General features: G+C 44.4%; 1 protein-coding gene across 1 annotated transcript in view; it reads left to right on the top strand.

The window, feature by feature from the left end:
- The window catches only part of Pgm5 (phosphoglucomutase 5), a 162355-nt gene that overhangs the window by 140432 nt on the left and 6892 nt on the right, over positions 1–15031 (top strand). The window contains exon 10 of the mRNA XM_005352084.2: positions 1641–1775. Coding sequence (XP_005352141.1) covers positions 1641–1775 — 135 coding nt within the window. The remainder of the gene's footprint in view (positions 1–1640; positions 1776–15031) is intronic.

The raw sequence follows: 15031 nt of genomic DNA, 5'->3' as shown, positions 1-15031 counted from the left end.
GCTCTGTAGACCAGGCTGGTCTCGAACTCACAGAGATCCACCTGCCTCTGTCTCCCGAGTGCTGGGATTAAAGGTGTGCGCCACCACCGCCTGGCTTGACTCTTCAGCTTCCTGGTAGCAAAAGGTAGCTAGCTAAGAAATGAGTTTCAGATGGTTGTAAGAGGTGACTCCAGGTTGATGAAGGACAAACATTGCACCTTTACCTTCATATACCTAGGACATAGCCCAGTGCTTTACTCCATAGGCCACTTTCATAACCCAGGGAAAAACTGGTAGTTGGTTTCCAGTAAGGGAGCAAATTCCCATTGCTTTGTGTTGAATAACTCTAAAAGAAGCAAAAGCTCTGTGTTTGGGAATTGGGACAAACCTTTAAAAAGTAAACAACCATACAAATGGGATCAGACACCCTCCTGTATCAGACGTGGTCAGGTCTGGGATGGGGTAAGGAACTGGCATTCAGATTCACATAGCAGGAACAGTGTGATTTTAGTGACGGTTGCTTCATAGCCAGCAGGACTGGAGGCCGGGGACATTTCCATGATAAATTCGTAGGGAAAATGTCTGACACTGAGGTCACCCAAGACACCTACTTTTTATGAAACAGTGACTGGTAGACACTCTGTAGCTTCTTTTTTCTCCCTCTGGTATCTCTGATACTTTACTGATCAGACTTTGTTAGCTGCCCTACAATGTATTTCCATCAGAAGTCCAAATACGATCTTGTGGTCATAAAAATCTGGTCATATTTTGACTATTCCTGTCACTAAAGAGAAACAATACATAAAACAGGGATGTTCTAAGCTAAAAACAAATTTAACATTGGGTAGCACTTAATTCGCCTGGCCCCAGCTCTGTCCTGACCCCAAGCTGGTGCCCAGCATTTCTAGGTGAGAGAGAAATGGTCATCTAAGATGGTGAGGATGTTCTCAGTAACACTCACAGCCTGGATGAGGGGGTAACCCTGAGCATTTCTTCATGGAGTTCTACTACTGTGATAATGGGGAAGGGATAAATCTAAGCTTAAAATTATACGGGGGTTACCTGAGCCTTAAAACAAGGGCGGTTACTTAGCATGTTGGTGCACACATGTGATACCAGCTCTTGTAAGGTGGGAACAGGGCCTTGAGTTCAGGGTCAGCTTGGGTGACATGGCAAGACTTAGTCTGCAAAAAAAAGGGTAGGGTGGGGAAGGATGGAGCAGATATCTCTTATTGCAATAGATAATTTGCTTAATGCCTGTTATGTTCAGATTTATAAGGATTACACCATGTATTTGAGAACATTTATTGAATGCTATCCTATTTCTATTGTATGCACTGTTTTTTCCAATTCTCATTATCTCTAGACCAAGAAAATCTGAGCATGTCGTCATAATTTGGCTCTTCAACATCTGCCCACATCTGCCCACATTAGCCACAAAGCAGCAGGCATAGAATCAAGAAACAAATGGGTAACCTCAGGTAGCTTTTGGGTTTACCGCAGTGTTGCGCTCGAGTGAACATCCAGCGCCAACTAGAAACTGGCTTGGCCCTGATGGGCTCTGGTGTATGGGACTATTCTGATTTCTGCAACATACATTGATTATCACCGCCTGTGTATTCTCTTGCTCACTGAGCCATTTGGGATGTTCTTGGTTGCAGGGCCTGAGGATCATTTTCTCGGATGCGTCACGGCTCATATTCCGGCTCAGTTCCTCCAGTGGTGTGCGGGCCACCATCAGGCTGTATGCGGAGAGCTACGAGAGGGATCCCAGCGGTCACGATCAGGAACCACAGGTATACCATCAGAGCTCTGCTCCTGGCACTGTGTGTTTTCCCTTAGAGCTCCCATGGGCCTTTGACGGAAAGAGATAGTTAGAACTTCAGTGGGAGGCGAGTTGTGTGTAACCTCAAACAATTTTAATTCACTCCTTGAAGTGTTTGAAGCAGAACTTCTCTCCAGGGTCCAGGATGATTCAGGCCAGGCTGATACCCAGATAACTCACCTTTCTTCAGTGTCCTGTGGCTTAATGTAGGTTCTAATAAGAAAAGGAGTATTGTACACATAAGAAAGACAAATTTCTTAGACCCTTGATTGTGCTCATGTAAATTATTAACCTTTAAGGATTAAGAAAACCCTGAATTGAACCATAGCATTGAAGTGACCATACAAATACCACTCTGGGCTTCCTCTGCCAGACTGAGGAAGTACTCACAAATGTTTTAGCCATAAACCACTCTACCTCTGTATTCACTAACACGGCAGGCAGACAGACAGAGTAGACGGAAAAGAACCCACTCCATTGGGTGCCTCACGCTATACTGTCAGGTGTTCTTGTGACTTTCCTTTGTTCTGGTTTTGTTGGTGTTTCCCTGGGCTGAAACATTAGCTATGCATCTTTTTGGGAGAGTGGAGGAGCAGAAATCCAGGCTGTTTCTCACTGGACAGCTATTCAGTGTTTTCAGCTCTGTTCTGTCGCCTGGGACAATCCCTTTGTCTGTCGATAGTAGAGTTTCTTCATGCTGTTTTTCTCTGGAGACTCTCGATGAACTTGGTCATCACCATGATGTAGATTCTTCTACCTGCTTCCATAACTCAAAGGTCTGTGAGAATAAGATCATCCCACGTGGGGAAAGAGAGGCCTGAGGGTCATTCTCAGGATCACCAGGGCATGAGTAGACAGAGTCCATGACCAACACTTAGTCCTGACCCTTCCTCTCAGGATTATGAGCTTTCCATGCAGAGATGGGCCAAGCTCTGCCAAAATAACTTGTTAGTGAGGACATTTCACCCGAGATAGGACCAAACCCTGCAAGAACTAGATGGAGACTTACATTCTCTTTCCAAATAAAACTGTCTTCTAAGACTCGTGTTGAGACCCGAGATGAAAGGCAGGAGCTCTGCGCTAGGCGAGGAATGATATTCCTGGCCTCCCCAGCTCTGAGTCACTCTGACTTGAGACTGTTTTTTTCTTAGCATTCTTTTCCCTATTTGCACAGGACAAGTGGTTAAGACACTTGCTTATTTTTATTTACCTCCCTTGCTGGACTTCATCTGGGCCATTAGGCCTTCTGTATACAAATGTGTCTCCAAGGTGGTCCATGAAAGCAAATGGGACTTTTGGAAATGGTTTTCTTTGAAGCCAAACGTTCTCCATGGGCCTGCTTTTAGACAGTTGTGTGGGTAAATAAGTCATAAAGAGTGCTTGTTTTAGTCCCTATTACTGCATTTTTTCCACCCTGTTTGTGTACTAGCTTGCCAGTTTGAATGGCTGAGGAGTCTCTTCCTTAGTAGACGTGAGCTTAGGATCACGGTCATTTTCTCCTTCTCTAATACAAGTAAGTCCTTCCCTAAACCCAACTAGATGAGGCCCAGAATATTTATCTTAGCATAGGATCTAGCTAAAAGTTCTGTATCAAAAATAGAGTTTCTGATTAAAATAGCACATATTGTTGACTCACTAACTGAAGCCCTATTGCATAATACTTTGCGATCATGATATAATAGTCCAAATTTCGAAGAATTCTAGCCCCATAAGGAAAAGGAAAGGGAGGGGGAGAAAGGAAAAAGGAGGAGGAGCGGGGAGAGGGGAGGGAGGCATAGGCGGCTTACCCACATTAATCACTGCTCAGCTCCATTTTGGCCCTTCCACTGGAGGTTTTGGGCAGTGCTGCTTTCTGCCACAAACTGGTTTTTGCTCCTGAGAGCCCTGAGAGGATGAAGCTTTGGTTAGCCATTAGCAGAGATAAAGATGTGACATTCAAGATAAGGGTCACTACTGATGAGCAGCCCAACAGGCAAGGGCTGGTTTGTACTTCCTTAGATTGTTCTTTGGTTTTGCCATCACCGAGATTGCAGAGAACACCCTCATGCATATGTGCACATGCACATGCGCACACACACATACACAAACAAACACACACACACACACACACACACACACCTGTTACAGTACTCTCTAATCTACAGCTCTATTAAGTAATTTTGTATGTTTTACCCACCCCAATGCTGTAGTCACCTATATTCTAGTTATTTTTGCATGAGTACAGAGTTCCCTTCAAATACCACACTGATATCTGGCTATTTTACTTTGCACATGGATTGTGTCTTCCTCAGACATTTAAAGCACACAAGGAAGGCAGCTTTAAGCATTAGACTTGTTACCTCAAGGAGGAAGTGTTCAAATTAGCCTAGAGATCCAACCAGGACACCTGCGTACTTGCTTGCTACTCTCAACCCCTATAGCTAGAGTCTGGGCTGTGCCCTTTTGCAGAGGTGATCATGCCATTTCGTTTAAGTTGATGTCAAGTAACCACTTCACCAACACAAACTGTTTTTAAAATATTCTCTCCATACTTACCAATGAGTTGGTGGTGAGTGGAGGAAGGACATGGGGAAGGCCGCAGGAGGGAAGGTGTTTGCCCAGCCATGGTCCCTGGCGTTTAAGGAAAGGAAGCGTTCCTTCCCAAAGTCAGATGCTGAGAATTCACATCGTTTTTTCAAACACTGTTACTTTCATTTTACTGGCAACCAGGACCCCAGTGAGCTCTCGAGCCAGCTGGTAGAAATTTGTAAAAAGGGTCAAACCGAGATGGATTAAACTCACAGACAACTTGGGAAGAGTTGCCTGTGAATTCAATAGCTACCTACAGGTAACAGTAAGGTTGTTTCCATAATCTTTCCATCCCGCTTCTCCGCAGGGTTGCTAAATTAATGTTGTGTTGTTCATTGTGTTCACTTTGGACACTCCCTGTCCATAGGAGCACACGGGTGGAGTAGCTAATGCACAAAATACAGCCAAAGGGAAAAGGAAGAAAGTTTTAGTAAGGGCTCCATTATCAGAGAATGAAGGTCAGCTTGGGACTAATCAAGATGTAACCACACCCCAGCCTACTCCAGTCTTGGGAAGGAGCCAATACTCTTGAAACTGATGAACTGATGTGTTTTTGATGAGTTGCATCTAGCAGATGAGTGACTAAAACGCCAGGAATCTTTTTATGTTTAATTCATGCATCACTCAAGCCCACCAGCCATTTCGTTCTGAGTTCTTATAATAATTTATAGTTCAGAAATAGACACTATAGAGACCCTTTGTTGTCTATGGAGAGACTGGACAGGCCAGGGCACTTTTGAGAGTGAAGGTATCTATTAATCCTTACAGTGTGATTGGCACCTCTTAGCTGGCCATGTGGTTACTCCAGCTATATACTTCCATCCTGGTCTAGAACTGTATGGCTTTTCAGATGGGGACTTCTGAGGAAGAGGGCAGGAGTGAAAAGATTCAGTTGGCCTGATGTAGGTGTCAAGATGCTCACAGTTTGATGTTTAATGTTATCTGCAGTGTGCCAGGCTCAATTCTAGATACTTTATATACACTATTGCCCCCCCACCCCCGTTTCATTGCCCCCACAGTGGGATTATCATCTAGTTTTGCAAAAGAGAAAACGGAGATAAGGAGTTGTTCGGATCAATGGAACAGGTCATTTCTGGATTGGTTTTGTTTGAAGAAAGACTCCCAATCACACTAATGGTTAATTCCAAAGGGGTGAGGACTCCTCATCTGAGCTTGAATTCAATGCTGTGTCTGGAAGTTTACTTCGATTTTATTAAAAGATTTGCCTTTGGGGCCTGGAAGGAGGGCTCAGTAGTTAAGAGGTTTGTCTTTCCACATTTATCAATTCTTTGAGCTTCTAACATCAACTGGGTCCCAAGAATTCAGTAAATTCAATTCAATTCCATTTTGCCTGACCACCTCAGGAAAGGGCTCCGCATGACTGTTACTGGTTTGTTCTAGAAGGTACAGCTCAGGCATGGCCAAGGAAGAAATAGGCAGGGCCAGGTATGGGGATGGGTGAGGAGCTTCTGTACTCTTTCAACACCCTCCACTTCCACCTCCCACGCCAGATTTCTCTGTGCTCACCTTCCCGCGAGTTCTCCCAGACCTCTTTAGGGGATTTAATGAAAGCTTCATTACTTAAACTTGATTGATTGATAAAGCCATTGTCCTTGGTTGTTGAACTCACCCATAGAGGTCAGGGAGTCACCACAAGTTCAAACTAACCATGTGGGTGTGTCCTTGTCAGGCAGTGCCCAGCCTGAAGACACCTTGTGAGTATGAATTTGGGTGTGGTTGGAATATAATCAACACAGACACTCATTACCCATGAAGTCCCAATAGAGTTAGATCTATGCCAGGAACTGGGAACAAAAACCAAATATGGGTTTCACCATTTCAGACATACAAACACGGGGAAATGCCAAGTTTTCTCCCCATTGCTTTTATTAGCAATGAGTAGCTTTTTACAACCTTATTGAAAGGATAATATTCTCAATACATGCTGGTTGTGTTTTATAGCTAATAAAGAGCCTGGAATTATTAGTCAAAGGCTTGAAGAACAGAATTAAAGACTGAATTAGAAATGGAAGTATTTATGATGTGAGAGTCAGAAACATAACAGACTTCAGAGTGACACAAATAGGCATTCTTTAGCCAGTTCGTTTTCATGATACAATGAAAACATGTGTGGCTATGAACATGTATGCATGCGTATTTATACGTCTGTGAGGGAAAGTGAGCATGATTTTTGAGTCATACTATAAACATATAGTTTTTACCATTTTGTTATTTAGAAAGAAAATCTGTATAGGAATGTCTTAACAGCCACTGGTCTGAAGAAATCCGTGAGGAAATACTTTATTTTCCTTTTCTCTGCAGAGTTTAGTAGGTGTTGCTGTGATGGGGCACAGAACTGGAGGGGGAAGCGAGCTGGGTTGAGTTTAGAGAAGGAAGACGTGGCGGGAGAGTTGGGCTATAAACGCCATGGCTGAGTTAAGGAGCTGGCTCATTTCCGTGGAAGAGATGGATGACCTAGGCATCTTCAGAAATTTAAAAATAATGTGAGGTGCTGAAAGATGACCAGCTGTTCGCCATAGCTAATGAATATGTAATTTGAGGAAATAAACTCAAGCTGAAGGAGGAGAGATTCAGATCTGCTGTCAGGCCCTGTTCCCAATAGTGAGGTTCCCACTAGCCCCGCTAGGACGGCAGTTTGTGCATTTCTGAAGTCTCTATAACCATGGAGATTCAAATAATAATTTTAAAATATGGGCAAGAATGCAGAGGATTGATTAAGATAATGTCTCAAAGTATTTTTCAGCCTTAAAATGCCAAGAAAGTTGAGAGAGAGAGAGAGAGAGAGAGAGAGAGAGAGAGAGAGAGAGAGAGATCATGTTCTAGTGGGTGGGTTAGATTTCCCTCTAGTGGTGCAGAAAGAAACTGTCTTTCACAAATCTGCCACTTGGAGAATTAATCTTCAACAAAGAAAAAGTTATATAGGTTCTATTGTTTTTATTACTGTCTTGTTCCTCCCTTCCTCCTCCCCTTCCCCCGCACCATGTGTGTGTGCGCACCTGCCCCATACATGTGTGTATAGTCGATGTGGGTGGTGGGCAATGGAGATCTGAACTTAGGTTCTTGTGTTGGCCCAGCAAGTGCTTATCCTACAGAGCCATGTCCCAGCCTTGCTTTACAGGCTTTCTTACGTTTCTATTGGTTTAGCTGAATTATGTCCTGAGGAAAACCAAAACCCAAAACAAAAGCAATTTAAAAACAAACAAACAAAAAACACCAGACCCACAGTCCTTCTTTTTCTGGCCTTAATGTTGAAATCCAGACTCCAACCCAGCCATTTCTGTGTTATTTCTCTGGAGCTGCGAGTCTCCGTGAAAACCTCCTTCAGACTGAGAGTTCGGCTGACGTTTTCCAGGGTGTCACACACGAGAGCTGTTTGAGTTTTGATGACAATGGACTCTTTCCTCAACCAGCGTTTGTGATCAGAACTCTCTTCAAGGTACCGAGTGTGTGACGAGCCTGTCCACCCACACTGTCCCCTGCCCAGAACCTGTGAGAAACAGACACCACTTATGCTTACCCCTCATGCCAATCCTGTGACAGAGCCCATCTTACATCTCAGACAGAGCAGCAGAAACAGAAGAGGCTTTCTTTCCAAAGCTCACGACAGACTCTCAAGCTGACAACCTGTCCAAAAAACCTAGTGGCCTTAAGAAAAAGATCACAGAGGAGTAGAGTATTGTGCCTGGACCTTGGACTCGGGTTGGGTTTAGCTTAAGGTTTAGAAATCCTAATGAATTGTCCCATTTTTTACTTGATGCACATAGTTCAAAACAAAAACAAAACTAACTTTTAAACGAATATAAGGAAATATAACATTTAAGATCTGATCCTTCTGCTGCTCAACCGATTTTCTAAAATTCAGATACAATGTCAACTCTCACCAGCCAGTGTGCGCTGAGCCTCAGCATGGCTGTGTCCAAAGCACACGGGCTGTTAAGCAGCCACTGGTTAAACCCACGCGGTCTGTGTCCACACATCATCAAATCTTGCCGGATCTTATTTACTCGGTGTCAGAAGAAAGCATGAATGAAAATTGTGCTGGCCTCGCAAGTACAGAAGGTCACTAGTCACAACTCCTGGCCAGATGAATGGGTTTGACAAGCTGTGGCCGGTCCTGTCTGGCTTTTCTAGCGTCTGTCGTTCCCGTCCCACTGCACAGCAAGGCAGCATTTCCACGCCTGCCTTTTCATAGAAAGCTGCCCAAGGCTCGCGGCTGGTGGTGATCCAGGACTTCTTTCAGGCAGCACCTTTTGCTGCGGCTGGTAGATCATTGCCTTTGCCCAGAAGCCGGAGTGCATCCCAGCACATGAATGTCCACAGGGATCCTGGTCAGGGCCTGAGGTCTTTGGCAGAAAGCCCCGGACTCAGTGTCTTCAACTGGCACCCAGAGAGGGCACTGCCACACTTCCCCAGAACCGTGCACCGGCATGGGAGATGGCATTTCCGCCAGAGAGGCGGTCAGCTGGCTCAGCTCGTTCGAAGTCGGCTATCCTACTGCCATATTGAGAAATAATTCTGTGCAAGATACTCAACAGGGGAGTCCCTTGTCCCTGTTTTTGCCTCCCAGGAATGCTCGGATCTAAAGGGAGCTTGCGGTGAGGGTGGGGGTATTTTGATGGCAGAATATTTGGTCTTGGGATGGAGGAAAATACCAAAAGGGGTAATGAAGTCCTGGTTCTAAGTAGCTTGGGATGGGAGGGAGCTCATCTTTGAGCATTTCTGTTGGTAGAAATTGTCCCGTGCGGTGCTGTTTGGTTGGCGGAGGCCTCTGTACTCCGCAGTTTAGGAACAGAGAGACTACGAGAGTGGCTTCAAGTCATGGTTCCATTATTGTCAGATATAAAAGGGCCAGCATATCAGGAGATAACTGCCAGTTGATGAAATGATTTATCACTCACAGTCCTAAAGTGGGGGGCACACACAGCCCACCAGATCACACAGAGTGTACAAGCGGCAGCTGGGAGGCAGAAGAAGCAAGGGGAAGCCTTGGGCTGAAGCCACTATTATTTTTCTGGGATAAAAGTAGGCTAGGCCAGGCAAGCAAGTTGAGGATTGACTAGTTCGACTAATTCCAGGAGGCTCCGTCCAGAGCACAGGGCCTGTTCCTAACTGCTTTGTGTATGGCTTTGGGAGATGCAGGGCAGGAAAACAGTGGCTTCAGTATGAACCTAATGAAGCGAGCCACTGGCCTGCAGGAGGAGGGCACTCTAGTGTAAGCTGTTGGGTATCTCCAAGACTTAGCCAGCTCCGGGAGGGCAGTCTCTCCCATAGCAGTGAGGCCCTGGCATACCAATGTATCAGATTAAACAGATAGGCTAAACCCAGAGATAAAATGGTAGAGCCAGCCGGTTCTTCCGGTGGCTAAAATTTGGGAAGATGCTCCAGCAAGGTCCTGTTTTTTGTTTATTTGTCTTTTACATATAGTTAGTGTCATAGTGATAGTATCTGGGTTGGAGGTCAAGTTTCAGAGCCAAGAATGTGGTTTTTCAGCCCTGTTTCTCCCATTTCTCAGTTCCACGGGAGTGCATAGCTTGTTTGGATATCGGTCATTTGATCAGAGCATTCCAAATACTCAGACGCCTTTTATTTTATGGGATTTTTATAACCACCTGTGAATCGGATTATTCCTGTAAAAAGTTTGTCCCATGCATGCCTCATGAATTTGCTTAATAAATCCCAGCTTTTGTTATTGTTTCCTCCCCTGCACCTCCTCTTTAAAGTTAATAATAATGTGGGCAGGATTCTGGGGAGGCTTCCCTTGGAGCTGACAGTGTCTGGAAACCTGACTCTTAGAAGAAGCTGCCAGGGCCTGTGCCATTCTGCTCATTCTGTGCTGTGGGGAAGGTTGGAGATGAGCTTATGAGTCTCTGCTAGTGCACTTTTACCATCTTTCAGGGCCCCTTCATCCACAGAGAGTGTGGAGCAAATTCAAGGTCTTCCTGACTCAAAGCAAGGCACACAAGCGGGACTTGCTCGGTGACCCAATTTATCCAAGCAGATGCGCCATTTGTGGGCCGTTTCTACCATGTGGACATAATAAACTCCCGAGTGGGGGGGGAGATAATGGAAGGTGGGTAGGTTCATCGAAGGAAGGGTTGCTGAAGTGCCTGTTGCTGGTCAGCAGGCATGTTCTTGTTAAATTTACCGACTTGACCAGAATGATTAGCATCAGAGAGCAGGTGCCGGCAAGCTTCCCTCAAAGGGTCTGTTAGTAAAGTGTGGGGTCTTGGCTAGTGGCACTAGTTTGCGAGAACTGATGTCACAGAGCAAAAGAAACTCACCATGTCACAAGTCTGGAGAGAAGTTTAAGGTCCAGGTATCCAAAGGGTTGGTTCCTTCCAGGGCAGTGGTTCTCAACCTGTGGGTCGTGACCCTCTTTGGGTCGAATGATCCTTTCACAGGGGTTGAAGGTCAGATAACCAGCACATCAGATATTTACATTACGATTCATAACAACAGCAAAATTACAGTTACGAAATGGCAATGAAGTAAGTTTATGGTTGGGGTCGCCACAGCATAAAGCACCCTGTTAAAGGGTCACAGCGTTGGGAAGGTTGAGGAACACTGTTCTAGGGGCTCTGAGGAATGGGCTGTTCTCGGCCTTCCTTCCCGGTGAGAACACAGTTGCCTTCTCTGTCTCTGATGTTTCTGTGTCCTAATCCCTCCTTTGTCTAAGAACACTAGTGACGTCAGCGCTCCATCACCATGGCAAAACACCCAGGGCAGTCAGCTGAGAAGGAGGAGAGACGTTTGGTTCCAGAGGCTTTAGTCTAGGCTTGGCTGACTCTTCCGCCTTCCAGTAGGGGCAGCATGTCAGGGTGGGAAATGCGTGACAGAGCAAAACTGCTTCCTCCATGATGGTAGGAAAGCAAAAGCAGCAGCAGAGACCATTGTCACAAAAGTCCCTTTCATGGCAAGTACCTGGTGGCCTAGCTTTCTTTTACTAAACTCTAATCCCTCATAGTGCCCCAGACTGAAGACTGAGAGTTTAACAAATGGGCCTTTGGCAGACATTTAAAATTCAAAAAATAGCATATGTCATAATATAATTAGTGACCTTGGTTTAACTTAATAACTTCTGTCCCCTAATAAGGTAGCATTAGGACTGCAATGTAAGGATGTTGTGGGGAGGTGGGCACAATTCCCCTGGTCTATGTGCAGCTTCTTGACTGCTAAAAAAAATGCAGTCCACATGGTCAAATCAGTGAGGCTGGCATCCCAACCAAACTACATTTATGGGTACCAAAACATGAGTTTCAGATTTAAAAAAAAAAAAATCAGTTAATAGCATAAAAGCTGTTTTTATTTCATAGACTATACAGGAACTGAGAGAAGGCCAGCTTTAGACTAAGGGCTGTCCCATGTGAGCCTTTTCTTTCCAGCTTCTGAAAATGACAGCTGGTCACAGTTTCAGGTTACAGTAGTGATGCATGCATCCGAATGTCTTCGTCTAAAGATTTTTATTTTTAAAAAGGCAAAATTACAGGACCAGAAAGATGACTCCATGGTAAAGAACACTGGCTGCTCTTCCAGGGGACCTGTGTTTAAATCTCAGCATCTACATGACAATTCACAGCCAGCTGTGACTCTAATCCCAGGGGATCCTACCCCCTCTTCTGCCCTCTGTGGGCACTGCATGTACATTCAGGCAAATATTAATGCACATAAAATAAAAACCAACTATTTTTTAAAAAGGCAAAATTATACTAGCATTTATGTGTATTTGTGAATCTGGATGAATTTCGAGATTTTATAAAAATCTGCACACTGGACCCTCATGAGATTGAACTTCTTAGCTTTTGAGTATAACCAAACATGGAAATGTTTTAAAATATATTTAGCTTTTGAAGTCTAATTTTTTCAGGTATTTCGCTTCCTATTGGAAAGTTTCTTCTCCTCCTCCTCTTTCTTTTCACTTTAAGCAGTTGCTTTGACATGGTTTACAGACGAATACTATTTTACCTAAGTCGGACGAAACAGTTAAATGGGACGGAGAAAGAAAAGTCTGAATGTGAACCATGCCAAACTGTTAGCAGCTGTTACACCAAGCTACACCAGTGTGAACAAGCTACACTAGTGTGAACAAGCTGTACCAGTGTGAACAAGCTTCCCTTGGAGGGTCACCAGGGACAGATGCCTTAATGGTAACTCTCAGATTCACTTCCAAAGTCAGCATCCCTGTCAAGCAATGGGTATGTTCTGGTGTTCTGTTCTTTGCTTTCGGCCCATGTTCAGGAGCTACAGTCAGGATGGCCAGTGTAGTGTTCCCAGAATGTTAAGACACTTTGATGATGTAGTCCTGAGATTCTACAGCTGTGTGTATATGTCACACTGTCCCTGACTCTGTGAGTGTTTGTCTATAGATGAAGAAACTGGTTCCTCCCCCCCACTTGTGTTAACATTGTCTAATTCATAACAGGGTTCAGAATTGGCAGTTATTACAAATTCACTTTTAACAAGTAAAACAATGATAAGGAATTACAAAACAAGTATATTTTTATGTTTATCAAACTTCTACCCAATGAATCCCAATGGAGCCTTCACTTCCCAATGGATCCTTGATCCACGGCAGCAGGCTGCTTCTTAGAATTGCAGGCTAAGGTTTGGAGAGATGGCTCAGCCATTAAAAGCTAAACTCGCAACCAAAAATCTAAGAATTGCAGGCTCGGGCCCTTTCTCAGACCCACTGAGCAGATTCTGTACTGTCACAAGCTCGCAGGTGACTCATGTGTACCTTACAGTCAGAGAAGTCTTCTGGAGGTGACCTTTGAGATGCTTATTTTTTCTGCCTCTGCCTAGCAGGTAAGTCTTCAAATGCCAGCCCAACTCACATGTAGTTGTGAGGGTAATGACCTCTGCCATGCCTTCCTACACCTGGAAAATTACCAGGAGTGTAGAAAACAACCCAAGGAAAGAAATTTCTGAGAGTCTGGGAAGATTTCTTCCTGTTTTTCAGGCCAATTCACAAAAAGGGAAACAAGATCAGTTTCATTTTGGGTCTCCATGGAAACCTTACCTCAGTGTCAATCCACAAGTGAGCTTGTTTTCTTTCATGGTTATCTTAGCTAAGCTGAGAGAGTCAAAATAAGCCCTAGATGAAGTGAGGACACTTCTAATTTGAAATTTTTCCAAGACACGGAAGTCTTGCTAAATTTGTTGGTAGACAGTCTAGCACAGCACGAATTACTCTGGAAAAGGCAATTATTTAAAACACTTAAGGTTTGTTTGACAGCTGAGTCTTAAAGGCACAGAATGTAAGAAGAAAAAAAGGAAAGAAGGAAGGAAGGAAGGAAGGAAGGAAGGAAGGAAGGAAGGAAGGAAGGAAGGAAAGAAAGAAAGAAGAAAATAAGGAAAAAAAGCCATGCTCCTATGACTAAGTATACTCATAAAATGTATAGTGGCCATCCATGAATCCCTCTAATGACTTTGTACTGCAAGGAAAACTCCTCTGCTATGGTAGGCTCCTTTCCATCCTTGGTCTGTGGAATGCACGAGTGCCCTGCTGAGCTGTCTGCTTCGTGAGACTCAAGCAACCTTCATGGTAAACCTTTTCCTTTTTCTATGCCCCTGCAGCTCAACCAATGTTGGGCTATCCAATCTTCAACATAGCTATCCTTGCTGTTGCCCTAGGAAGCTAATACCCATAAGGAACACCTTGTCAATGGCTGGGACAGTCTGTCCCCACTGTTTTCATCATTGTCTGCTCCAACTGCAATCTGATGGGTGTTCCCTCTGGCGGGCTACAGAGATCAGGGCAGGGAACAGAAAGAAGGCTGGGCCCCTCACTGGCCTAGGGTGCAGCAGAGTTAAGTGGCCTTTGTTCAAAGAACTGAGAACTCTCTCACGTTCTTGATCTCTTTTTAATCTTATCTTTCATTAGAAAAGATAAATGAACTTTATTTTGTTGATAAAGGGAGATAAAGGAAGAGGTTTGCTGTCTCTGTTCTAAAGGTCAGCCTGTCAGGATAGAAGAAAATGTCCTTGGTCCTACCTACTATTATGGCATGTATGCTTCCTTCTTCAAGAAAAACAAAAATAGTCATCATCAGCATGTAGCATGTTTTTGCTACATAGAATGGTGTGGGTTTCTGCATGTCATATTTTATTGCTACCACATCCCAATGTCATTGGTAGCCATAGGTGCTTACATGAACCATTTATGTTTTACATATGAGAAAACATTGGCTCTGAAAATCTAAATTACCTATGGTTTAAAAATAGCACAACCAGTATTTGAACCTAGATTCTGGCTTCAAAGTTATGGTCTTAACTATGGTGTTGTTCTACATGCCACTCAAAAATATGGAGATGCTCCTCCACCTCTGAAAAATGCCCAGGAGTATTGAGAACACCCTTCAGTCTGGCACAGAATCACTGAAAACCAATGCATGCCCCAGGAGAGTTCCCAGGTCTCATCCTCAAGCGGTGCAATCCCAGATTAGCAGGATGATGGGTCTAACTCTGACATCTTGTTCTCTTCCAGCGGACTAGCCCTCTTAGGATGTAATGTCCTCTAGGCGCTGGGGACTAGCACACAGCACAGCAGCTGTGTAAAGCAGGCTGTGGGAGAGAAGCTGTACAGAGAGTCTACTAACTCCCCTACACACACACACACACACACACACACACACACACACA

The sequence above is a fragment of the Microtus ochrogaster genome, chromosome 8 (assembly GCF_000317375.1).
Source record: "Microtus ochrogaster isolate Prairie Vole_2 chromosome 8, MicOch1.0, whole genome shotgun sequence".
Classification (NCBI taxonomy): domain Eukaryota; kingdom Metazoa; phylum Chordata; class Mammalia; order Rodentia; family Cricetidae; genus Microtus; species Microtus ochrogaster.
Note: the sequence above shows the minus strand (reverse complement) of the source record. Positions and strands in the feature narration are given on the sequence as shown.